General features: G+C 37.2%; 1 protein-coding gene across 2 annotated transcripts in view; it reads right to left on the bottom strand.

The window, feature by feature from the left end:
* Positions 1 to 26670, bottom strand: part of RELN (reelin) — a 484957-nt gene that overhangs the window by 115249 nt on the left and 343038 nt on the right. For both annotated transcript variants that reach the window (XM_081147442.1, XM_081147441.1), the window contains exons 21-24: positions 19217 to 19409; positions 18310 to 18422; positions 7970 to 8107; positions 6891 to 7077 (exon numbers count right to left, since the gene is read on the bottom strand). In XM_081147442.1, the coding sequence (XP_081003568.1) occupies positions 6891 to 7077; positions 7970 to 8107; positions 18310 to 18422; positions 19217 to 19409 (631 nt within the window). The remainder of the gene's footprint in view (positions 1 to 6890; positions 7078 to 7969; positions 8108 to 18309; positions 18423 to 19216; positions 19410 to 26670) is intronic.

Below are 26670 nucleotides of genomic sequence, written 5' to 3'. Positions count from 1 at the left end.
CAGATTCAATTATATGGGAGCGCTTAGGCATTTTGTTGTTTTAGTTTCAAATTCATATGAGCATCCTAGCACTATGTGGAGATGATTTTGTCCCCATTTATTAAGAGGAGCAAGTTATACCACTTAATAGTCTGCTTTGGTTATAGTAACTGTTCCTGGACACATTCAATTAGTCTCTACATCACTGATTGTCAGACTTGGTTATGAGATCCTTGGGAACTGCTAATTACACCAGAGTATTCAAAAATCTTTAAAAATAAAATAAAATTAATTTAAATTAAAACCCTTTCAATGTTTGGTTTGTGAATCTCCTCCAGGCAAAGTAACGGAGAATCTGAAAGACCATATACGTTGAGATCAGTTGGAGCTGGGTTTGAATCTCAGTTCCATTATTCATGCTGTTCATCAGCTGTGTGACCTTTCTGAGTTTTTATTTTCCTCAAAGGTACAATATTGGTAATAATACCTTCTTTATAGGGTGCTGGGTAATAATACCTTCCTTCTAGGGAGTTGTGATAATTAGATGAAATAACATTTTGCATGAAACTTGCCTAACACACTGAATGTCTTCCTGGGAGGTATGCCCAGTGGGAATGAAAGTGAAACAGGTTTAAGATTGAAACCTGACAAAAAAAGAGTACTTGACAGCAAGAGGAAGACAAACAACCCAATTAAGAAATGGGCAAAGGACTTAAATAGACACTTCTCCAAAGAGGACATACAGATGGCCAAGAGACACATGAGAAAATGCTCAACGTTGCTAATCATCAGAGAGATGCAAATTAAAACCACAATGAGGTATCACCTCACACCTGTCAGAATGGCTATCATCAACAAACAACATGTGCTGGTGAGGGTGTGGAGAAAGGGGAACCCTAGTACACTGCTGGTGGGAATGCAGACTGGTGCAACCACTATGGAAAACAGTATGGAGGTTCCTCAAAAAATTAGAAATGGAGCTGCCTTTTGACCCAGTGATTCCACTCCTAGGAATGTATCCTAAGAATCCTGAGACATTGATCAGAAAGACTATATGTACCCCGATGTTCATAGCAGCACAGTTTACAATAGCTAAGATCTGGAAACAGCCCAAGTGCCCATCAGTAGATGAGTGGATAAAAAAGCTGTGGGACATTTACACCATGGCATACTACGCAGCTGTAAAGAAGAAGAATCTCATACCCTTTGGGACAGTATGGATGGACTTGGAGAATATTATGCTAAGTGAAATAAGCCAGGCAGCGAAAGACAGACATCACATGATCTCGCTTATACGTGGAATCTAAAGAACTTAATAAACTGATGAACAGAATAGATTCAATGACATGGAAGCATAGATGAGACTAACAAATGTCAGAGGGATGGAGGAGGGCCGCTGGGTGGGGGGGGAGAGAGTAACCAAAGAATTTATATGCATATATGCACAACCCAAGGACACAGACAATGGTGGGGAGAGGGACTGGGTGGGGGGAGGGACGGGGTGGAACGGGTCATTGGGGAGAAAAAGGGACATCTGTAGTATTTTAAACAAAAATAAAATTAAAAAAAAAAAAAAAGAGTACTTGAGTCCCTCAGGCTCCCAGTCAGTGTGTTTGTCTCAGTCTCCCTGTCTGTCTTTCTCTCATTTGGAAATAGAGAGATTGGGAGGGATCATTTAAATAAGCTTTTGCTACCACTACATGGTCTCTTTGTGTCCTAAACATGTTAAAAATTCCATCAAATCCAGCCACTTGCTTCCTTTGCTTAGTGTGTTCCCTACATGTATGTCACTGTCCTGTTGTGAGGTGTTGGATATCAAATGACAAGGTTTGTCATGATTCCTTTTGTGTGTGAATATTTTCATGCTAATGAGATTGAAAGAAGGCTTGATCACGAGATTCTTCCACCCAGATTCTGCCAAAGCTAATCCATGGTCTGCTCTGTACTGGTCTCAGAGAGCTCCTAAGAAGTTCAGTGAAAAGTCAGGAAGAAAAACTGAGATAGTTTAGAGAAAAACACCCCCCACAATTAGAATTTAAAGCCTACTCAAATTCACTAGGTTAATTAAGAAAGGGTTTCAGCTATAAGTCATAGGGGAAATACTTGGGACTAATTAAAAGAGTACACTGTTACTGAAAAATCTAAAGCCAATTAAGAGATTAAAAAAAAAAAAGCAAAAAAAAAGCAGTGTGTATGTGGCTCCAGTGAAAGGAGAGCTGAAATTAATCCTGACACAGGAACTTATCCTTTGGAACTCTCAATTTTAAGTACGTATTTGAGGAAATCTTAAAATATGCATTTTCAATGTGTTATATGTTTTTGATTTTCCTTGCTGATTTGAAATAATGTAAGTGAGAAGTACCTCAGAGATGATTATAATCTGGCCTAGAATTTTCATGCTTCAGGATCACTACAGGAAGAGTGATTTTTGAGAAGAAAAACTCCAGAACCTAGCTAGTTAACTCCAATCCAGCAAACTCCTATGCAAAGCTCAGCATGTGGAACTAAGCCTGAAGGATAAAGATCTAAGGTGAGAATTATGAAAATCCAATTATCCCAATTAGCTGGTTGGAATGACTGGTCTATTGTGAAATTCACAGAGCAGTGTTATTTTTCCAGGAGACTGTGGTGTTGGGTTCCAGAGGTTTCACAAGAGTGTTGTGTGTGGTTTTTATAAATGGTGGAAAATATCGTACGAATGCTTGGTTTGGCACTGAAGATGTTTTATCCTAGAGAACAGTACAAGTCATTTTCTTCTGTTCAGTGACCTGAAATGCTGAACATTGTTTTAAAGGGAGAAAAAAAAGAAAGAGGAAATGGGTCATGGCAAACTGTCAGAATTTAGAATTTAATGTGATATGTGCTTTGCAGCTTTCCTATTACACTATGATCATTGTAGCTATGTGTGCACCAGTAGACACATACACACATGCAATGTGTGCGTGCATGGACGTTGGAATAATAGGTTAGGGACCTTCTTATTCTTGGAGTGTGGAAAATACCTTCCAATTTCCCCCCAATATTCTAGGTTCAAATGACTTACTGCTTTAAGGATTTAGATAAAATAAAACACATTTTGAGGGAAATGTATTCAAACTTTAGGGACTTTAAAACAAAACTTTTAAAACGCTTCATAAAACTGAGCTCCCATTAAACCATTTAAAAATCAAATGCCACTAGAAAACAAATTCTACTATATTTATTTGAAAATAACCATTTCTTTAGACCTTTTCGCTGTTTCCCTATCTTCCTTCCTCCCTTCCTTCCTTCCTTCCTTCCTTCCTTCCTTCCTTCCTTCCTTCCTTCCTTCCTTCCTTCCTTCCTTCCTTCCTTCCTCAAATATTATTGGGTGCCAATTTTACCAAACATAATACCACGTGTCAGGAGAACACCCTTAAAAGAATTTGCGGATATGTGAGGTGATAGTAATGACAAGTTAGGGCTGCAGACCAAGTTCTATTCCTTGCTGACCCCATTTAGTCACACAATCACTTATCAATTCTCCAATCTATCCATTCTCAAGGGTATTTATTGATATGTAAATGCCTAGCACTTGGCACGCCATTTCTGAGTTGTACATCTCATTTAGAGTTGGCTTAGTCAGTAGGAAGCTGCATCTTATTGGGTACTATGAGAATAAAAATATAATCTGTATCCATATAGAACACAGATGAGAGAGAACTTCAAAAAAAGAAGATACCAATGTAGTTTGCCATAGTTCCAGAAAACTCCATGGAAGTAGCAGGATTTGAGCAGGATCTGCAAGGTTTACGTGGATGCAGAGACGATGGAAGACATAATGGTAGGCATTGCAGACTAAGCAAAGACAGGGAAATTGGCAAGACCTGGGGTGATGTGGAGAGCTTCTTTTTGGGGGGCAGAGGGCTCATGCTTGTAAAGAGAAAATAAGTTCTGTAGTTAGGGCAGCAGTATTGGAGACCGTCCTTAATATTTATGCTGGGGAAGTCACAGAATAGAAGCACGTTTCTAGATAAATTAATCTAGGGTAGTTTGCAAAAGGTCTAGGGAGCCCTTCCTTCCTTTGGGTTATTGCCCCTTCTCTATTCCAATCATGCTGACTGGTGCGGGCTGCCAAACTGCCCAAGGAGTGAGTACACGACTCTGGCTGGTTGTGCCAATCACAGCATACCATTCCCGAGGACACTGTGACTGGCAAACCAGAAACCCCCCCCATAATTGTCTATGGAGCTGCTTAGGAAACTCTGTGGCCATGGTTCCAATTTCATAATGACAGCTGACCTGAAAATAGAGTCTACTCTCAAGGAGAGAGCTCTGTGGGCATTTGAGTTTTGGTTTCAGATATCTCTGAGGCCAGTTCTATCGAAGTCCTCCCTGTGTTTTGATTACATGAACAAGTTTTCCTCCTTTTTTTACTTAAGCTAGTTTCTCTCACTTAGAATTCAAAACAGATCTGACTAATACAAGAGAAAAAAAGTAAAAAAAACCCAAAAGACCCTCAGATATTCTGACAAATATTTAGGGAGAAAGTTGAGTTGTGCTGGGAAGAGAATGATTTTACTTTTGAAATGCTGATTTTAAGTTAGTGGCCAGGCATATATAGGGAAATATTCAATGATAACAATTTGTAATTTAGTCTCATAAGATGTAATTATGACAGCGAACACTTACTTACTGAGCTGTTTCTATGTGCCCAACACTATTCTTATTCTTTACCTGCATTAACTCACTTGGTCCTCCCAACATCCCAATTTACAGTTGAGAAAACTGAGACACATAAAGATGCTATAACTGTGCAAGGTGAAGCAATTATTGAGGTTTGGAGCCCAGGTACAAACCCAGGTAGTCTGAGTCCAGATATCATCTTAAATTAAGTATAAGAAATAATGATATGTAACTTTACATGTTCAAAATATGTGTGTACACACACATGTTCACTAGAGTGCTTGAATACATATTGGTTAAGAATTCATAATCTTGTTTTAAAATTGATACTTAAGGGAGATACAATCTTCCCATTTCTGCACAATAATACAGTGTATCTGGATCTATGTAGTGTATGCAGTCACTTATTGCCCATTATCTCTAACAGGAAGGTCCCAGGGACTTTCAATGTCAGTGGATAGGAAATATCACTGAATGGAGTCCATTCCTGATTTCATGTCATTCTCTATTTTGTTTATTTGCTGATTCTTTGTTCTGCACCTGCATCAAAACAAAACCTGTACCTATTTTTGGATATGCATAAATTAACTTGTCTGGGATTTCTGCCCAAATTCCCCAACATATCAGCCCTATGGTACATCGCCCGCCCCTGTGTGCTTGTTATGTGATGAAGAGCGGGACATTTCCAATTGTCCTGGAGTTGGCTGTAGTGCCTGCTGTAAAGAAGTGGTGTGTCGTACCCCACATTCTAAAGAGAGCTGCCAATAACTGGGGTCAGACACATTGCTCAGGCTAGAGAACGGGAACTGCTTCCCCTCAGTCCTTCTGGAGATGATATGAAGAGATGAACTGGAGGAGGAAGGAAGGAAAGAATGTCCTGCTTAGACCATGGCAAGGGAGGTGGTTCCCCTCCCCCATTCCAAACCAGCAACATGGGTTGGAGGTGTTCTAAGAGAATCGGTCTCCGTCCCTAGTTGGTGTCTATTGACCTGTCTGCCTAACCTGGTGCTGCACTGGAGAAGCTGAACACTGCAAGGAAAACTTCTATGCAGACTCTCTGTTATGGACTTCATCTCTGTGCACCCCAAATCCATATGCTGAAAGCCTAACCCCCCAAAGGATGGCATTAGGAGATGGGGTCTTTGGCAAGTAATTAAGTTATTAGGGTGGAGCCTCATGGTGGGGTTAGTGCTCTCATAAGAAGAGACATAAGAGAGCCTGCTTTTCCTCTTTGCTTTCTCTGGCATGTGAGGACACAGAGGAGATGGCATCTGCAAACTAGGAAGAGGGTCCTCCCCAGACACCAAATCTGCTGGTGTTTTCATCTTCTTCCCAGCTTTCAGAACTGTGAGAAAGGAATGTTTGCTGTTTAATGATATTCTTTATGGTATTTTTATATATGGTATTTTTGTTATAGTAGCCTGAGTTGACTAAGACAGTCCCACATAAGCACATGTCACAGCAGCCACCAAAGTGGGCCAAAATAGGACCTGAGATGTTTGTTCACCATGAAGAGCTGTTCAGTTCCATAGGAACAGCTCTGCACACCTTCATCCCACCACATTCCTCCTACTTCCAATCAGATTCTTGAAATTAATGGATTGACAAATTTAATAAACAATTATAGAAGTGCTTTCTAGGTATTATGCACTGTCTCACATGATTTACAAGTACACTAATGCATTTAATTTGCATAGTGACCCTGATGAGGTAGATATTCTTATTATCCTCACTTTATAGAGGAGGAAGCCAACCACAGAGAGGTGAAGGAATTGCTCAAAGTCACAGAGCTAGAAAGTGGCAGTCTGGTTCCAGAGTAGCTGCTCTTAACCTCTAGACTCCACCACCTCCACCACCACTTACACCCTCACCCACAGGCCTGCATGTTCACACACCCTCCAAAGGCTGGGGTGAGAAGTGACCAAGACCCTGCCCCACTCAAAGAACCCGAAGACACAAGACTGGATGGCCCTGGAGGAAAGGAAAGCAATGAGATTTAAATCAGGTACAAGAGGGGCAGGATTTAAAAACTGGACTAACCTAGATTTGTAATAACCAAAAACAATGATAAAACTATAGAAGTTTCCTAGATGTAGTTAAGGGATACAAATTTGACAAAGCCAAGTTAAAAGCAGGGAATGTGGGGAAAAATAAAACCATAAGAACATATTTGTACCTTCTGAGTTCAGACTGCTCCATAAATCAGTTACATATTGAAATAGCCATGATCATCTTTCCCATACCTGATTGTCAGCTCTAAATCATACCTTGCTGAAGTACAGAGATGATCCAGAAGAGATGACCCCACACCCTTGTTCTGGTTTTACAACTTCTCCCCCGATAACTTCTTGCCAGTCAGATTCCCAACCATTCTGGTTCTCAAAATCTGACATTATGGTAGAAGGAAGAGCAGCTTCTGGGTGGCATTCAGTGCCTTGATATCCCTGGTCACACCTAGAGAAAGGACGGCCAAGGAAACAAGTCAAAGTTTCATCTGTGAATGCCATGGCCATGTGACCTGCAACATTCCCTATGTCTCACTTTTGCTCTGCTCTCAGCATTCACACTAGATTTCTCTCTACAATGTTAATCTGTATATGTGGTGGTAACAACCTTCAGTTTTGCACACTACACACACACAAAAAGGAATACTTTCTTAAAAGAAATAGTGCTGTAACAGTAGAATTGTGGCATCAAGTAGTAATGAAGAAGGATATGAATGTGTATGTGTGTGCATGCATGTATGTGTGTGTGTGTGTGTGTGGTAGGGGTAGGGAGGGATGATAGTGGGGTTTTCCTGTAGCCTTAAAAAGCTACATATAAATGTTTGCTTAACCAACATGTAACTCTGGCCACATTTTATAGTTCCTCTTTCTGATTAAATTACATCTCTTTTAGAATCTTTAAGTATTCAAGTGTGTTCTTATCTCATTCTCATTAGCTATAATCACCATCTCCCCCTGCATACAACTTTGTGCTTCTGGCGAAGTGAGTTAGGACTGCTTGTAGCAGCTGTTTGGCTAGTGCTTTAAGATTGTCACGGGAAAGAAGGGAAACAATCATAAGGCTCTTTTAACCACCAAAGAGAACTTTGGAACTGAACATACTTGGAAGTTTAAACCCAAGAGGCCTTGCTTGAGGTTAGATTTTGAAGTTTAGAACGTATGGCTTTATACTAACTTAAATGTAACAATATCTTTTACATCTACAATAAGAATAGAAAGGAGGGTCATTTTCTTTTGGCTAATTCATTATTTATCAGTCTATCCACATAACTCTGCTGTGGGATCCCTATGAACACAAATCCTGAGCAGCAGAGGCTCAACCACAGTTCCGATGTGTGTACCTGCACATGCCGTGGTCACAGGAGCCATGCCCGCTGCACATGTTTGGGCACTGCTGGCCAATATAGATGCTGTCTAAAGCCCACTCATCCTGGACTGTGTAATAGCTCTGACTCCAACGGAATCGTGTGGCACTGGACCTAGAAACAGGACAGTAATAGAAACAGTATTTTAACTGACATGTAGTAATACAGACAAAGAATATCTTGAGTTCAAAATCTTTCAGATAACCAACTTTCTGGAACTTGTATTTAGCTACTAATCATTATTCTGTAGCAGTTCAATTTCTACTCATTTACCACCCAATTTAACAATTCTACCATGAAGGAAAGTTAAAAAGAAATCTCCTTATTTTGTATATATTTCAGTCTTAGTTCAATTTGGGACATTTTAAAGAAAAACAAAATTTCTATTTTTGTTGTAATTGCACAGAGATTTGATGCTGGGAAAAAAAACAAAGAAAGAAAGAATATTTAAGAAAAATAAAGATATATACTAAACAGCCTCTCTTTCATAGATGAAAATGTGAAGCATTTAACTTAGAATAATACAATTTCTTACAATAAACTCATTATAGTTATTGGGAGACTTCCAGTTACCTCTTAATATAAAACTAAAGTTTTGTTTGGGGGTATTGTTTTGGGGTTGAGGGGACATGAGACAATATACTATAGTGCAAGTATGAACAACTGAATGTTAAATTCTGCTTATTATTTCTGAAATATTAACTTGCTTAGGTTTCATGGACAAGCTGATGTTAAGTGGAGATAAAAAGTTGAATAATCCATTACACATAGAGAAACACTTGGGACCTTAATTCATTTAAACCAGATATAAAGTTTAAAGAAGAGAATATTTTGAGAGCAATGCCAAGAAGGTTTTCATTTTTTGATGATCACAAAAAAATTCTTTTAAAATTACATCATATTTTTCACCTCTGGGAATTTTCAGGGATCTATGATTACTTCTTTTTGGTTAAAGTGAAAAACAAAATAAAACAAACAAAAAATGCAGAATTACTGTGTTTGTTCAATTCCATTAATTAAACCTTCCCCAAGCACACTATCTCAGATACAGTTGATCTAAATGGCTGTGAATGATCCATTAAAGTCTACTGCATCAATTATCTACATATTAAATACTCCCTAAGTACACAACAGACTGTGAAAATCCAAACTAAGCCCTTACTGTTTATTTTACCAATGATCTGTGGCGAATAGGTTGCATTTTCATTCCTAGTAAGATAAAATTCTTTTTTTTTTTTTTTTTAATATATCTTTATTGATTCAGAGAGAGGAAAGGAGAGGGAGAGAGAGAGATAGAAACATCAATGATGAGAGAGTCACTGATCCGCCGCAGCCCACAACCTGGGCATGTGCCCTGACCGGGAATCAAACCCTGATCGCCTGGATCCTAGGTCGATGCTTAACCACTGAGCCACACCCGGCCGGGCAAGATTAAATTCTGTATTCACTGAGGTGCACCCAGTAGAGACAGGTTTGCTGCATATCAGACCTCGTCATGGTACATACAATGAGGCAGATTCAGCTCCTCAATGGAAAGAGTTTACATTTGTAACCTAACAACCATCGCAATTTTCAGTCCCATTAAGAAATGGTTTTTAGAAAAATATACTATAAAATAGGTACATTGTCTTAAAACATAGAGCCCTGCAGAAAAGAAGTAAATTCAGACTCGTACTCCAGTGTCATGAAAAGGAGAGATAACTATATTCTTTTAAGATTCATTATAATCTGAGTCAAGTCTAGGACCACAGGTGACTAGACTGTGAGCTCTTCTGGGGACAGAGATATCTTTTGTCTCAATAGTTTGCACAGGAACAGAAAAAAATAGGTGTACAAAAAATGTCTGCTAAAAAAATGAGTGAATGAGTTCAGTGACAGGCCAAGAAAGGGCAGCCTGTTTCTGACTTCTGTAGGCAATGAAATGAAGAATGTTCTATGAGTTAGAGGACCTGACCCCCAGGACCTTGGCTTTGCAATTTATCATCTGTGTGACCTTTAGTGAGAAATTTGAGCCTTCAGGGGCTTCTCATTCCTCACCTCTCAAATAAAGAAATTGGGCAAACTGATTTCTAAGATCCCTTCCAGCTCACAAATCTAATGATTACTTTGGTGGTTTGTTAACCAAGTTTATTTTCTTTATAGTCACATGCTTACATGAAACCCATGGCATACATTATTTTGAAGTTTTGATATTTGAAACATTAAATGGGTTTGGAGGGTTTCAGAACCCTGATGTAGATTTCCCGGTTTATTTATTCTTCTAAATAGTCACACAGAGACACATGCTAAATTCTTTTTCTGAGTAAACTGATCCTTACATGTGTCTTATAAACTCTTGAAAAAAAGATAATATTTTCTTAAAATATATAAGCTTAAGGTGGATTATTCCATTTAAAATTACAACCCACAGTTTAAAATGCTGATGTTAACAGAAAAGGAAGCAAAAGAGGTAAAATATTGGCTTCATATTTAGTGAGAAAAAATTAGTCATGTGAGCAATCTCCAGTTGGTCACATGTGAGAACACAAGAAGTGATGTCACTGATTTGCAGCTGCATTACTGATAAATATTGCCCTCAGTACAAATATTTAATTTGCCACCCCTCTCTTTCTGTCTCTCTCTCTTCTTAGGAGAAAAATCTTAAGCATTTTTGATTGAGTTTGAAGGTGGAACTACTGCTGTGTGGATTATGAAATGAAGTTGACTTTCATTTAAAATTCAAACTCTACGGATTCCCTAAAGCAACAAAACTTGACAGTCTTTCCTTATTTGATTTTCCCCCATATAAATTTCTGGACTGAAATAAAATAACACTGAGTCATCTCTTGATAGTTAGGTAACCTGAGGAATCAAGGTAAATGAGGGTTGACTAAATATCGTATTTTCCACCTTCAGAGTTACTGTAATTACATTTATCCAATTATTCTGAAACTCATTCAGACATTAGGTGTTGATTTGTTTATGAAGTCAGCAAATGACAGCTGTTTCTGTCTCATTAAGCCCTGTTCTTATGTAAATGTCTCTTATAAAAACAAAATTAATTTTCATTGGGTAACAAATGCTCAGTTCATATACAATAAAATGTCTCTGAGCCGGTATATACATATTAAATATTTCCACTCTGAGTTGTCTATTTAGAACATTTTCTGAAGTTAACAGATCTGTGATAACGCAGGGACCACATTTGCTTGTATGCATTCAATTTATGGCTGCATATGCTTGAATCAAAACAGTGGAACGAAGATTTGCCAAAAGGATTACTGCTTAAACTAAACTATACTACCTTTTCCCAAAACTTGAGAGACGTGCTATCTGAGGAAGTTTGAAACGAATATAATAAGTAAAATCATCAAGGATGCCAAGGAGAATACATGTACTTATAGCAGATCTTTTAAGCATTATAGATCCAAAAACAATGATAATAACCAGTTGAACATTTTTGTGAAATATAGCAATAATGTGTAGTTTAAGTATTATTTAGTAGAAATATTAAATATCCTATAGGGTTGTTTGTTTTCAAAAATATTTTGACTTTCTTTACCCAGAGATTTGAAAAAAATTTGGAAAAGTAGAATTCAATTATTTACTTACATGTACTTTAAGGCAAATGGTTGGAGGAATAATCTAGTACATTTATTTTCTGTTTGCAAAAAGAGATAACTTGCAATAAAACATCTCTTTAATTCATTTAGGCATATTGAATTAAAATTCTATTTAATTTTCCAACATTTAATGAATGTTGGTGGCAGGCACTGTGTTGGAACAAAACAGTTTAAGGGTCAATTAATATATTTCCTCACAAATGTCTAATAAACATTGATGAGAATCGATCTTTTTTGACTACTATACTAAAACTTTCAACTCAGTGGTTTATCTTTTAAGCTAAGAAATAACAATGCAATATACAATCTGAGTGTAAAATACTCAGCAAAGGGTTTTAAAATTTTTTAAAAATTTAAAATTGATTTTAGAGAGAGAAAGGGGGGAGAGAGAGAGGAGGGAAAGGAGAGAGAGAGAGAAACATCGATGTGGGAGAGAAATATGATAGGCATGCACTGATGGGGATGGAACCTGCAACCTGGATATGTTCCCTGACTGGGAATTGAACTTGCCACATTTCGGTGCATGGGATGACACTCAACCAACTGAACCACACTGGCCAGGGCTGCAAAGCTGTTGTTTTATCGGGGGTGGAGGGGAAATAGCTTAAACTACATTAATTAAGAATAATAGTTTCTGGAGTGACATCAAAAGAATGGTGGTGTGAGAGGTTCCTCTGGTCTCTCCCCTTGAAGTTGCAACAAGATGATCAGCTATAATTCAATAAAAGGTTCCTGTTTGATACACGGACACTGCTGAGAGATCCTGTGCACTGAAACACCTGAAGGTGAGCAAATCAGAGCAACCAGGGGAGGTGGGAAGGGAGAAGACAGGATACCTAGGAGCTCACCGTGGGTCTCGAAAGAGGGGACGAATCAGGTTGTGACCTGTACTCCCTGCAGCCTGAGGAGCAGAGAGATACAGTGAGTGTTCCTGCCTGAGTGATGGGTACACGCTGCGGCCAAACCCAGGAGAATACAGAGGTGCCTCAAGGTTGTCTTGGTGGCCACTACTGCCAGGCAGAAAATCAAAACTGTAGAGCCTGCTGCCTTCCTTCACCCTCCCAGAGCTCCCCTCCCCTCATACTCCCAAAGCTAGCAGCAGGCCCCAGAAAGAGCTGTAGCAGTGAGTGTTGGGCTACAGAGCAAACTATCTGCAGCCCTGAGAACTGGAGAGGCAGAAACATTTTTTCCCTGAGCAGCAGGCACACACTGTGGCTAATCCCAGTGATAGGTGGAGGTACAGGTGAGACAGCTAAGGTCTGGCAGTTGAAATTACTGGGAGGAGAACAAAACCACAAATGCAACAGCTGGCCTCATACAGCTCACGTCACCCCAACCTATCAGAGCTGCACTGCTAGCAGCTTCTGGTTGCAGGGGACAGTAGATCGGAACCCCCGTCACCCCCCACATTCCCCCATGAGGGTGGTGCCCTGAGACTGTGGGGACCTGGTCACAGAGGAGATACCCACCTCCCCAGGGAACACAGGACATTTTCCACTGCCAGGCAGAGATCCCAAAACAGTGCAAGAGAAACTAAAAACTTGTGCTTCAGTGCCATCTTCTGGTAAACAAAAGAAAGACTTCTTATCAATCTACTAAACAGAGAACGTGCTACTCTTACAAAAAAAGCATATATAATTCCCATAGATGCCCAGTCAGACAAAAAAAAAAATAAAAAAAAAATCCATCAAATACCATGAATAACCAAGGTAACAAGGCAGCTCAGAAAGAAAATAAAAAGTTTCCAGAAAATAAATTTGAAGACATGGAAATCTGTGATTTAATGATAGAGAATTTAAAATTGTAGTTCTGAAAAAACTCAACAAGATACAAGAAAACACAGGCAATTTAATGAACTCCGAAATAAAATCAATGAACGAAAGGATTACTTTACCAATGAGATTGAAATCTTCATAACAAATAGAAATTCTGGAGCTAAAGATCTCAATAGAGATGAAGAATGAACTAGTGAGTTTAGGAAGTACAGCCGACCAGATGGAGGAAAGAATTAGTGATATTGAAGATAGAAATCTGGAAATGATGTAGATGGAAGAAGAGAGATATTTGAGATTAAAAAAAATAACTCTATCTAAAGAACTACCTGACTCCATAATAGGGAGCAATATCAGAATAATGGGTATGCCCAAAGGAGAAGGGAGAGAGAATGAAACAGTCTATTCAAACAAATTGTAATGAGAACTTCTCAAATATATGGAAAGAGCTGGATCCTTGAATCCAAGAAGCAAACAGAACACCTAATTATCTCAATCCAAAAAGGCCTTCTCCAAAACACATTGTATTAAAATTCTCAAAAATTAACAACAAAGAAAGAATTCTCAAGACAGCCAGGAAAAAGATGATAACATATAAAAGAAATCCCATTGGATTATTATTGATTTTTCAGCAGAAACTCTACAAGTTAAAAGAGAATAGAATCAAATATTCAAATTGTTGAAAGAGAGAAATTACCAGCCAAGAATAATATACCCAGCAAAGTTATCCTTTACATATGAAAGAGAAATAAAGACTTTTCCAGGAAAAAACACAAATATGTGGAAATTAAACAACATGCTACTAAAAAACAACTGAGTCAAAAGGAGAGATCAAAAGATACATAGAAAGAAATGAGAATGACGATATGACATATGCTTATCTCAAGACATGATAAAAATCCCAAATAAAGAATGTAACATTACATCTTTAAGAATGAGAAAAAGAAAATGAATGCAGTCCAAAGTCAGCAGAAGGAAGGAAATAAAAAAATTAGAGAACAATTAAATAAAATAGAGAATAAAAAAATAATACAAAAATTATTGCAACAAAGAATTGATTCTTTGAAAAGATTAATAAAACTGGCAAACCTCTGACTAAACTCACTAAGGAAAAAAGAGAAGAGACTCATATAAACAAAATCAGAAATGAAAGAGAAGTCACCACAGACATCAGAGATATACAAAGGATCATACTAGAATACTATGAAAGACTATATGACACTAAATTCAATAACCTAGAAGAAATGGATATGTTCCTACAAATATATAACCTTCCTAGACTAAATCATGAAGAACTGAAAAATCTAAATAGACTGATCAATAGTGAGGAAAATGAAACAATTATCAAAAACCTCCCAAAAAAGTAAAAGTCCAGGACCAGATGGCTTCACTAGTAAATTCTACCAAACATTCAAAGAATATTTAATACCTATCCTTCTCAAACGCTTCCAAAAAACTGAAGAAAAGGCAGTACTTCCTAATGCATTTTATGAGGTCAACATTACCTTGATACCAAAACCTGGCAAGGATAACACAAACAAAGAAAAATACCCACCAATATTTCTGATGAATACAGATGCAAAAATCCTAAACAAAACACTAGCAAATCCAATACAATAATACATTAAAAAGACAAGGCATCAGGATCAGGTGGGGTTCATTCCAGGGGCACAAAGAGGGTTGAATATGTGGAAATTGATCAATGTGACACACCATATTAACAAAATGAGGATGAAAATCATATGATCTTATAAACAGATGCAGAAAAAGCATTTGTTAAGATACAATATCCATTTATGATTAAAACACTCAATAAAATAGGTACAGAAGGAAAGTACCTCAGCATAATAAACGCCGTACATGACAAACCTTCAGCTAATATCATACTCAATGATGAAAAACTGAAAGCTTTTCCTCTAAGATCAGAAACAAGACAAGGATGCCCACTCTCACCACTCTTATTCAACACAGTATGAAAGTCCTAGGCAGAGCAATCAGACAAGAGAAAGAAATAACAGGCATCCAAATTGGAAAGAAAAAAAGTAGTCACTTTTTGCAAATGACATGATTCTTTATATAGAAAACCTTTAAGACTACACACACACACACACACACACACACACACACACACACACACACACACAACTATTAGAAACAATAAACAAATACAGCAAAGTCGCAGGAAACAAAATTAATGTACACAAATCCATTGTGTTCCTATATACTAACAGTGAAATTTCAGAAAAGAAATAAAAACCCCCAATTCCTTTTGAAATTGAAACAAAAAGAATAAAATACCTAGGAATAAACTTAACAAAGGATGTGAAGGTCTTATACACTGAAAACTACAAGATATTATTAAAAGAAATTGAAGAGAACACTAAGAAATGAAAAGATATTTTGTGTTCATGGATTGGAAGAATCAACAGTTAACATGGGCATATGACCCAAGGCAATATACAGATTTAATGTAATCCCCATGAAAGTCTAAATGGCATTAAAAAAAAAATCCTCACCTGAGGATAGGTTTTTATTGATTTTAGAGAGAGAAGAAGGGAGAGGAAGAGATAAAGAGAGAAACATTGATGTGAGAGAGAAACATCCACTGGTTGCCTCCTGCACGTACACTGACTGGGATCAAACCCACAACTTGGGTATGTACTCTGACCAGGAATCAAACCTGTGCCCCTTTGGTGCATGGGATGATGCTCCAACCTACTGAGGCACAATGGTCAGGCCCCAAATGGCATTTTTAAATATCTTTATTGGTTTCAGAGAGAGGAAAGGTGAGGGAGAGAGAGATATACAGATGATGTATTATAGAACTGTACACTGGGAATCAATATAACTTTATTAACCAATGTTACCCCAGCACATTTAATTTAAAAAGAAAAATAGTTTATAATATTTCTGGGGATGAAAAGACATCTTTAAAATGCACTATCAATATTATCTTACCATTATAATTTTGAAATTGTACCCCACATCAATGAATAAAAATCAGTGTTATTAAAATAATGGTGAAATAATAATAATAATGAAACATCAGTAGCTTTGTACCAAGTTTGCCCAGTATTTCAGTTATTTGATGTGTTGTTTTTGTATCTTGATAGATGTACTTGGAATATCATTGAAATGAAATACGTCTTGATTATATTCCCAGTAGACATAAAAAAGTAGGATGTTAGAGATGCTACTTTCTCAGTAGCAGCTTGTTATGCAAAGCATGAATAGAGTATCTAGAAAATGGCTCACATTTGTATATAAAAAAATCCATGGAAATCAAATTTCAAGTATCCCACTGACATAATCATGAATCTTTAAAAATCATCATGAAGGTATTCTTATATAATGCAGTAATTCAATCTTCAACTAAAGGAGATAATAATTCTAGGTTATTATCCAATCAATTTTTTGTGTATAGAGCCTAACTTTTATATAAAATAATCTAAGAACAGTTTATTTAGTAATTTCTTCTTTGCAAAAGGGCTCTTGGAAGGCAGGTACCATAGAAAAATATAATTTCTGTCTCTTTTATGCTTTTTCTATTACACAAATCACAGAATCCTAGAGTTCCAGAACTGTGAGGGACCTTTAAGATCAACTAATGAAACATCTTCATTATACTCATAAGGAATCAAGCTTGAAGGGGTTGTGAACAGTTAAAATCATGTGGTCAATTGACCATTGGCAGAGACATACTGAGAACTCAGGCCTTCTAATTTCTAGTCCAAAGCTCTTCCTTGGGCAAGGTCATCTTGTCCCAAGGCTTTAAATAGGACTCATAGTGTTTAACTCTTCAGCCTAAACCTCTTTTCTGAGCTCCAGATTCATAAATCCAATTGGCTTCTTGACAGTTCTGCTTGGATAGATAAGTATCTCAAACTTAACATCACAAAAATAAAACTTTTTTTTTTTTTAAGTTAAAGTATAGTTGGCATCTAATGTTATATTAGCTTCAGGTGTTGTACAACACAGTGATTTGATATTTATATATCTTACAATGTGATCATCACAATAAATCTAGTAAACATGACACCATGCAAAGTTATTATGCTATTATTGACTATATTCCCCTTCACCTTTTTTCACCCATCAAAAATAGAACTCTTAGTTTTCTACTCCAAATCTATTCCTTTTCCAGTCTTTCTCATTTCAGTCAGTGGTACTACCATTTAACATTTTTCCCAGGTCCAGAATTAGACATTGTTTTTGATTCTTCCCTTTCTACCATAGCCCCAGTCAAACTCATCAGCAAGCCCTTTTTAATTAATACATATTTCACAAATGATGGCTCTCTCCATGTCTGCTATAATCAGTCCAAGCCAACTAAACACCAAATGCATGAATCCTTCTAACCGGTCTCCCTGTCTTCACTATTTCTCCTACCATCTATTCTTCATACAGTGTTCAGAGGGATCTAAAATGAAACCATCTAACATTTATGGAAAAAATGTGCTTTTCTCTTTCACATCATCAATGTTTAACTTTCTCCCTAGTTACTTAGGCTTCTGCTTCCTGGGAGATGATTTGTATTGTTACTGAAAGAATGTGAATAGAGGGGAAAAAAGTACGCTAAGCTTTTGAAATAAAAAGTAGGGCTTTACAACATGAAAACAGCCTTGCAATCCAAACTATCTTGACATAGGAGTTTTTAGATTCTTATGTCAAACCCAAAGGAACAGGCTCATTCAGTTCTCCCATAAAAAGAAAAGTTGGTATAAAAGGGAAGTCAGAAAAAGCTAGGACAGTTCAAAAACCAAATTTTCATGAGCTCTATTTTTCAAATTACCTCAGTATAAAAGAAAGATCTGAGTCTTTTTATGACAAAAAATATAAATGCATCTTGCCATTGTGCTTAACTTTTCTTCATATTCAAGTCATGCTAACAGAGACAGTAAAGGTTAATGTGACAGCCATGTCTAAAAATGTTGTCTCTCACCAGGTTTTCTGGGGAAGCAGCACTATGACTCTTCTCCACTGTGTGAACTCACTGGCATGGTAGATACTTGCTGATGTAAATTCCTGACAGCTTGGCATACTTGGAAGGCATTCCTAAAAGAAAGCAAGGCAAAAATTAGACAGCTTCTATTTTCTCAAACTTCACATACATGCTCAGAGTATGAGGCAATATGCTGACTTACTCCCCTTAAGTAAAAAAGACCGTAGAGAAATCTAATGTCATAATATTAACTATGTGCAATATGGATGCAATCCATGATTTTTCCTTTTGTGAAACTAAAATATTTGGGCAATAATTGAAACAAGATGCCACAGTGGAATTAGATGTCTTCCAAATCTCAGGTGAAAAATAGAAATGGATTAGGATCCATTGCTGACTTGGTATCAAAACACTGGGATTTGGTAAAATTTTCTATTCACTGATATTTATGCATTTATTGTAATGTCAGAAAAACATATAAAGAAGTACATTTTATTCTAAGAAACTGAATCTGTCTATTTCTTTTATTTTAAGGCAAGAGATACAATATTCTTAATAAGGTCTACCTACAAGTAAAGAGATAGGACAAATGAAGACATGCTATAGGGAAAGAAAAGGCATGTTTACAGAGGAAGAGGGTTAGAGACAATAATATTCAAAACACCATGCTAGAGTACCCAGTCCTGAAGTTATTCCCATTTCATTTTCATTTTCTATTACCCTTTAGTATCTGACAGTGAAGAATGGGGCATCCTTATAATTTGCTGCTGACTTTATGTCAATTCTGTTATAAGCAACAGTGCTCCTTTCCAACCAAACCTAAATTTTCATAATTGCAATTCTTTGCTTTCCTGTGCAAAAAGGAAGAGGCTATACCTATCACAAGTGTTAGAGAAAATAGACTTACTTCTTGGACGAGGTGCCAGGTAAGGCCGTGGTTGGTTGAATACTCCAGTTTCACCTGGTTGTCCATGTGTGGAGTGTATTTCTGGCCGCAGCCCATCACCAAACTGAACTGAATCATATAGGATGCTCCTATCTGCATTGATTGGGTTTCCACGTAGCGCATACTTGAGGCAAGTTTAGAATCTCCTGCAAAACTGAAAGACAGAGATGGCAATCAGAAAATTAAAAACAGCAATGTATTAGGGGAAAAATTAAGCTCTTCACTTCACAGCATACACCAAAATAGTTTCATTTTACTTACTTAAATCTTGTAAATTCTAGAATTGATTTCAGTTAATCTAATAAATGCAATTTAAAACAATCTACTGCCCTGTCCAGTCTGGCTCAGTTAGTTGGGCATTGTCCTGTACAATGAAAGGTTGCTGGTTCAACTTCTAGTCAGGGCACATGCCCCGGCTTCAGGCTTGATCAACGATAGGGGGCCTTCCGGAGGCAGCTGATTGATGTTCCACTCACACTGATGTTTCTCTCTCTCTTTCCCTCTCCCTTTCTCTCTCTCTAAAAAATAAAAAATATTAAAAAAAAAATAAAACAATACCTACCAAAGATGCAATATATATATTTTAAAAGTTATTTTTTACTTTATTTTTATTCTTGACTATATTACAGATGTCCTCCATTTCCTCCCCTTTGCCCATCTCCACCCAGCCTCACACTCCCTTCCCTCTGGCCATCACCACACTGTTGTCTGTGTCTATGTGTTATGTATATATGTTATTTGGCTAATCTCTTCACCTTCTTTCATTCAGTTCCCTCCATTCCCCTCCTCTCTGACATCTATCAGTCTGTTCCATGTATCCATGCTTCTGGTTCTGTTTTGTTCGTCAGTTTATTTTGTTCTTTAGATTTCACATATAACTAGGATCACATGGTATTTGTCTTTCTCTGATTGGCTCATTTCCTTAGCATAATACCTAGAGTTGTCAAATGTATTTGAAAATGGGTAGTCAACTCACTCACATATTGCTCATGAATACAAACTCAGTAATCTCACTTCTTGGAATCTATCCTACAAAATAATTCTAAATTCAAAGTCAATTTTATAAAATATGATGAATATTGCTGATTTACTAATCATAGTAATTGGTAACCATTTCAATGTCAAACTATAGGGAAAATGGAATGCTTAAGTAAACTTGTATTGCCACTTGACAGATTATATATATTTCAGAAATTTATAAAGGTAATTAATCAAATTAATATGCATATGATAAATTAAGTTTAAAAAATCCAAAAAATTATGCATAAAGAAAATTCATCACAATGTTTTCAGTGGCTGTGTTTGGTGGTGGGACACATTTTCACTGTAGTTAATATGGATCCATGTGCAATTTTTAGCAGTATTACAAAATAAATCAACATAGAACAAAAATACTATTAAGCTGTATAGGCACAAATTCATATATATACTTTCAAGTAGGCAAAAAATCCCGAGTGCTTCTCCCATTAGAAATAAATGCTACTTTTTGCTTCAAGAGTTAAATATTCTACCCGTACCCTTTTTGAGAAAGGTAATTAGAAATAGCCAACGAGGCTTCATTTGATTTGTTTAAAAAATAATTATTTTCACAAGAAGCTCCTTATAAATTCCTCCCTGCTGAGATGGTTTAGTGGTCTCTAAATTCTACAAAGAGACAGAAAGAAATGCTATGTTTTATTTTATTATTATTATTATTATTTTATCCACAACCAAAGATATTTTTTCCATTGCCTTTTAGAGAGTGGGAGGGAGAGGGAGAGAGAAACATTGACTGGCTGCCTCCCACACGTGTTCCGAATGACCAGGGAGAGCCTGCAAACAGGTAAGTGCCTTTGGCCTGAATTGAACCCAGCACCCTTCAGTCCTCGGGCTGACACTCTAACTACTGAGCCAAACTGGCTAGGGCCATTATTATTTTTAAATTCTCACCCTGTTTTGAGAGAGGAAGGGGGAGAGATAAAGAGAGGGAGAGAAATATCAATGTGAAATAAACATCAATTGGTTGCCTCCCATGAGCGTCCTGACTAGGGATAAAACCTGCAACCTAGATATGTGCCCTGACAGGGAATCCAACCCACAACCTTTTGGTGTAAGTCCGGGATGTTGGCCCAACCACCTGAGCCACCCAGCTAGGGCAATGCTGTATTTTATAAATATTGCCTGTACCTAACTATTGCATGGTTACAAATTAACCATGAACTTGGTTGAAGAGAGGAAGCATTCAAACCCGAGAAGTGTGTGCTCTATGAGCTATCCTGAGCTTTTAAAGGTGACAAGACACTAAAAAAGAAACAAGATAAGAATTACATAAAAGGACAAGAGGCGAAATGAGAACAGTTATATAGTGACAAAATTTTACTTAGCATGAATATCTCAATGGGCAGTTGTGGCAGATATTGTTGGGTAGGCGGATCCAGCTGCCATTCACAGTCTCTTTTCTCCCATTCACCTTCTAGGGATTGGTGTAGGGATTGGTCTGTGTCTACCAATGAGTTCTCACCAATGAGACATAAGTGAAAGATACTAGGTGGATTTCCTCACTCAGCTTTAATACAAGCCTTTTAAAAGATACAGATGGACTTGGCTGGCATGCTCCTTTACCTGTTGCTCTTACTGCCTTCTTCCCTATGGAGCAGCAGGCATCTTGTGACAATAATGGAACAAGCATGCAGATGGAGGTCTCCTAACTGAGATGGCAGAGGAGAGAGATGGAGAGAGCCTGGGTCCCTGAGAGCCTTGTTAAGCTGTTTACCAGCGGTGGACCACATATCCTAGGACTGCTTGCTACAAACGATAAATAAGCCTTTTCACTTTTGTTTATGCCGTGGTCAGCCTTTTCTTGTTTTTGTTGTAACTTAGAGGTTACACCTGCCACACTTCATGGTACTGTATGATAGCCATCCTGATGTCTTAATCTGAAGCAAAATAACACACAAGAAGCACAGACATCTATACCTTAAAATCTTGACCATTCCTAGTACAAGTTCACTTGGCTGTTTACAATTTATTTAAGACAGGCTGAAAGCCAGTAATATTAGGTCTATTTTTTTCCTTCTGAATACTCTGGTGTTCATACTCAGCTGGAGTTTTAGGGGAGAGAATTTCACAGACTGTCATTTTCAATTTATAAAATGCCCCTCTTTGCATATCTAAGAAAGATATGTTTATAAAGGCAAAAATAAAGCTGAAGTTCTTCTGTTTTATAATCATTGACATGGAAAAGAATAGTGCATATCTGCATTTGGGGAGAAATTCTGGAGACAGAATGTTTTGGGAATCATGAGGTTTAGTTTCATTCATGTTGATTTGCAAGATAAAAATAAACGACCAATTAAAAAAGCTCCTGCATCTAATTACAAGATTTAATGAAAGAATGAGGATAACTCTTCCCACTAGGATAAGCACTTTTTCATTTCCACCTTCCTGTGTCTTTTCATTTGCACCTCCAAGAAGGCTAGTAGGCTTTCTGTGATGACCCTGGTAAGATGGATGACACTATAGTGTAACTGGAGTCTCCAGTGTTCTATTCTTAGTCCACAGTGTGGCTCCTTTGCCTCCCTCTCCCTTGCTTAGTCTCGTGTATTGCTGAGGATCTGTTTTCTGACCAGGTTGGAAGCCTCTCCACATGGAGAGCTCTTATCTCATTCATCTCTGCATCCCTAAAGCACTCAGAGCCTTGCACACCTCACAGAAGCATCTGGTGTTGATGCAGGACATCATGATTTTCCAACAGCTGGATTATCTCATTTGATCTCTGAGTCAAGACCATTTGGAAGACATCAGAGAACCTTAACATTGTGTTATGGAGAAAGAAATCTGAGAGGCTGAGTTGTTGATCCCAGGGTCACACAGTTGCTAAAAAGCTAGAAACTAGGCCTTCTGATTCCTACTTTGATATTGTTTCCACTATGTCATAATATTATGCCTGTGAAGGGCACTTAAATAATGTTAAATAAAATGGGCATATGAGCAAGGTCTCTCACTTGGGGAGATGGCAGCTTTTATAAAACTACAGTTACTTAAATGCTGTAATGGACACTGACAAGTTTTGAGGTTATCCTCACTTAAAGAAACCACTCTTTCTGCATTTCCCCAGAGCCCCTTTTCCATCTCCAGAATAAAGCCTCTTTTATATGAAAGGCAGATACACATAACCAAAGTGAGTGGGAGAATGCACTGTGCAGAGCTCATTTCCAGAGAAACAGAAGAGCAACACAAAGCTGTTTGTGGTTAATATCATTCAGAAGATTCATCTGCAAGAGCACATATGAATAAATCTAAGCCTCTCTAATATCTTCTTCGGGCGATTGTTCCTGTAATCATTAAAGAATATTTACTAGAGTTGACAGAAAAACTTGATATTGTGATTAAAGTTGGCGTTTTAACTCATTTGTTATTCCTACAATATTATATCTCAAAACAGAAATAACCATATGATTTTAGTGGGTTATATAAATTTTACTTTTATTGGAAAAAATCTGACAATATAGAAGCATTTTTTTTAAAAGTGCAATTCTACTACATAGAGATGACTGCTGCTAAAATTTTGGTGTAAATACTTTCAGACTTTCTTATGCTCACATACAAACGCACACATGCACACTCACTTTTCTTTTAAAAAAATTATAAAATCATAATAAACCTGCTCTATTTTCTTTTTATAGCTATTTAATTGCTATCTTTCCATATGGAAAAAACATGGTGAGGCACTGTCAGTTTTATTGAATAAAGACAATCTCCAATTATGGAAATTTTTGGAGGTTGTTTCCATCTTCTGCTGTTATAAGCAATGCTTCTATAATATGCATCTTTGTATATTTTGTGTGCTTGTCCCATTATTTCCTTAGGATAAATTCCTCGAGGCAGAATTGCTTGGTCAAAGCAAATTTTAAAAATTAAAACTTACTGCCAAGTTGCCACCCAAAAAGCTTGTACCAAGTTACTTTTACTAAGAACATTAACAATGACTGAGCTGCCAGTTCTCACCACGTGTCAATACTGAACACTGACAATATTTTCATTTTAACTATTCTATGCATATAGTCTTTTACTATACAATTCTTTTATTATTAAAGAGGTTAAAACACTATTCATGTTTATTGACTATTTGTAGTGTGTGTGTGTGTGTGTGTGTGTGTGTAGTCTTTTCATGTACTTAGCCCATTTTTTAAATTGAGATATATCTTTTTCTTACTTATTTGTAAGTATTTTTCACATATTGGCATATATAGTCTGTCTTATATGTTGCAAATATCCCTCTGCTCCCAATTTTTTTTCATATTTTGTTTTCAGGAAGCCCCCACACCTCAATACAAGTTTAAAATTTTAAGCGGTGGAATAGGTAACCTTTACATTCCCTGCTTCTGGTGTCGTTTTTACTGGTATCTATTGAGACTGCCTCTGAGCCTAGTTCCTAATTTTTTTTTGCAAATGTCCAATAGACACTGAAAGGATATATATATTTTACCTGTAGGGTACATGTTTTTTCTTAGTCTATTAAGTCATCCTTGTCAATTACCTCCATATGTTTATCTAAATCCTCACATATTTTTGGTTTGCTTGATCCATCAGGAACTTAAGCAAAATATTAAAGTCACACTCTGAATTATGGTTCTGGCAATTTTCCCTTTGTAATTATGTTAGGTTTGCATTACGCTCTGTTCTGTGACATTCAGTGTGTGGGGGACTGTGCCCTTTCATGTTGCTATGGCCTTCTATGACCCATGGCACCACCTCTGTTACTGGTCTCTAGCCCTAGCTTCAGTCTAGAAGAGTTCAGTGGGGCCAGGGGTGAGGAAACCACTTAACTTTCATTCACTCTACTCTTATCAACACATTTTCTTCCAACACCACTTCTTGCAGAAGCTCATTCAAGTTTCAAATTCCAAGAATGGCATTTTCTCTGGATCACCTCAGTGGGATTTCGGAAAGACAGTAAGTAAAACATGTGGCTTTAACATAGCATATTCTATGATAAGCTGATTTACTAATTTTCCCCTTGGTTTTCTTACTATATTCTCTTAACCAGTTTCTCAGCTGAACTAATTCTCTATATAAGAAATGTTCAGATACCAAATTAATTTTATTACAGCTTTTTTCACTTCAATCTACAGCTTCAAAGAAATTTGGAATTTCTGCACATAATTTATTCTCTCATGTATTTATTCAATACTTCATTTAAAAAGTCCTTATGGATTTCTAAGTGGCTACTCAGTTCCTTATTTATCTTGTTGAGTTGGCAATAGAAGATATTTTGGAATACATGTAATATTTGGCATTTATTTCAAATTCTTTTATACGTTTGTCCCAAGAGCCTGCTTTATTTTGCTTATCTTTACCATTCCTACTTAAAGTACATAGTTTATATTCTTTAGGCTCTTCATTATTATTTCTATTTTCTCAGTTTGGAAATTTGCACACAGTTCTTCAAGTCAGGACTAGAATCTTACCTTAAGTTAGATAAGCTCTTAGGTCGAGCTGCTTGAGTGCTGTTTATTCAGCTTTCACAGAAAGCAGCCTCTTTGGGAACAAAACTGGTCATAAAATTGGGTACTTAGCAGTTTTCTCTAACAGATCAGATAACTTCTGATCTGTGGGAGTTAGAATTTGGTGTAATTTGTCACCTAAGTTAGAGATTCAGGCTATTAGTACACAGGGGCCATGACCACAAATGAGCTGTCTTCTCTTTCTAACGAGGTTGTATGCACCGATAGGGGTGCTACTGCAGGAAAGGTGGGTGGACCAGACTCTGCCAAGAGCCACAAAGAATGGCTCTCTCATCCTTCATTAGGAGTCCACAGGCCCATCTGTAGCTGTCACCAACCTTTGTCTCCTGTGGAAATAGTCTAATTTTCCTGAAGTCTAGATGCCAGCAGCTAATTCCAATAACTAAAAAAATAAATAAATCTAATTTTTAAGTTTATAAAAATTTGTTGGTAAGATGAAATTATTTCAAAGATTTCTGTCAAGTTTCAGTAGAATCTTCATTTGCCCACATAACAGCATTTTTAGAAAATGTTCAACAGCTGGAGTAAACTGTTTAAAAAAAAGGAAGACTCTGCTGGGTAAAAGTTGAGCTAGGAGTTGACACAAAGCAGTCAGGACTGTGGCCCCCAAAGAGAGAAGAAGGGAGAAAGGAAGTCTGAGGGACAGAGAGGGGAGAATCTAAGGACCCAGGGGAAAATAACTCCTTTCACCTCCTGTGGCGCCCGCGTCTCAGGTCAGGAACCTGTGGGCCTGTGTGAGCAGTTAAGTTGTCAGGGGCCCTCTTCACCCACAATACGTCTCTGTTACTTGAGAGGAGAAGAAACAGAGAAGCTTTAGTTGTTTCTGTTAATAACTTCAACTCATCTCAGATCTTTCACTATCCAGAACTTCCTTACTCCTGTTATTCTTACATTGCATCCATATTAACT

This window comes from Miniopterus schreibersii, assembly GCF_964146895.1.
Source record: "Miniopterus schreibersii genome assembly, chromosome: 9".
In the NCBI taxonomy this organism is placed as follows: Eukaryota; Metazoa; Chordata; class Mammalia; order Chiroptera; family Miniopteridae; genus Miniopterus; species Miniopterus schreibersii.
The sequence above is the reverse complement of the archived record's forward strand: the minus strand, read 5'-3'. Positions and strand labels throughout refer to the sequence as shown.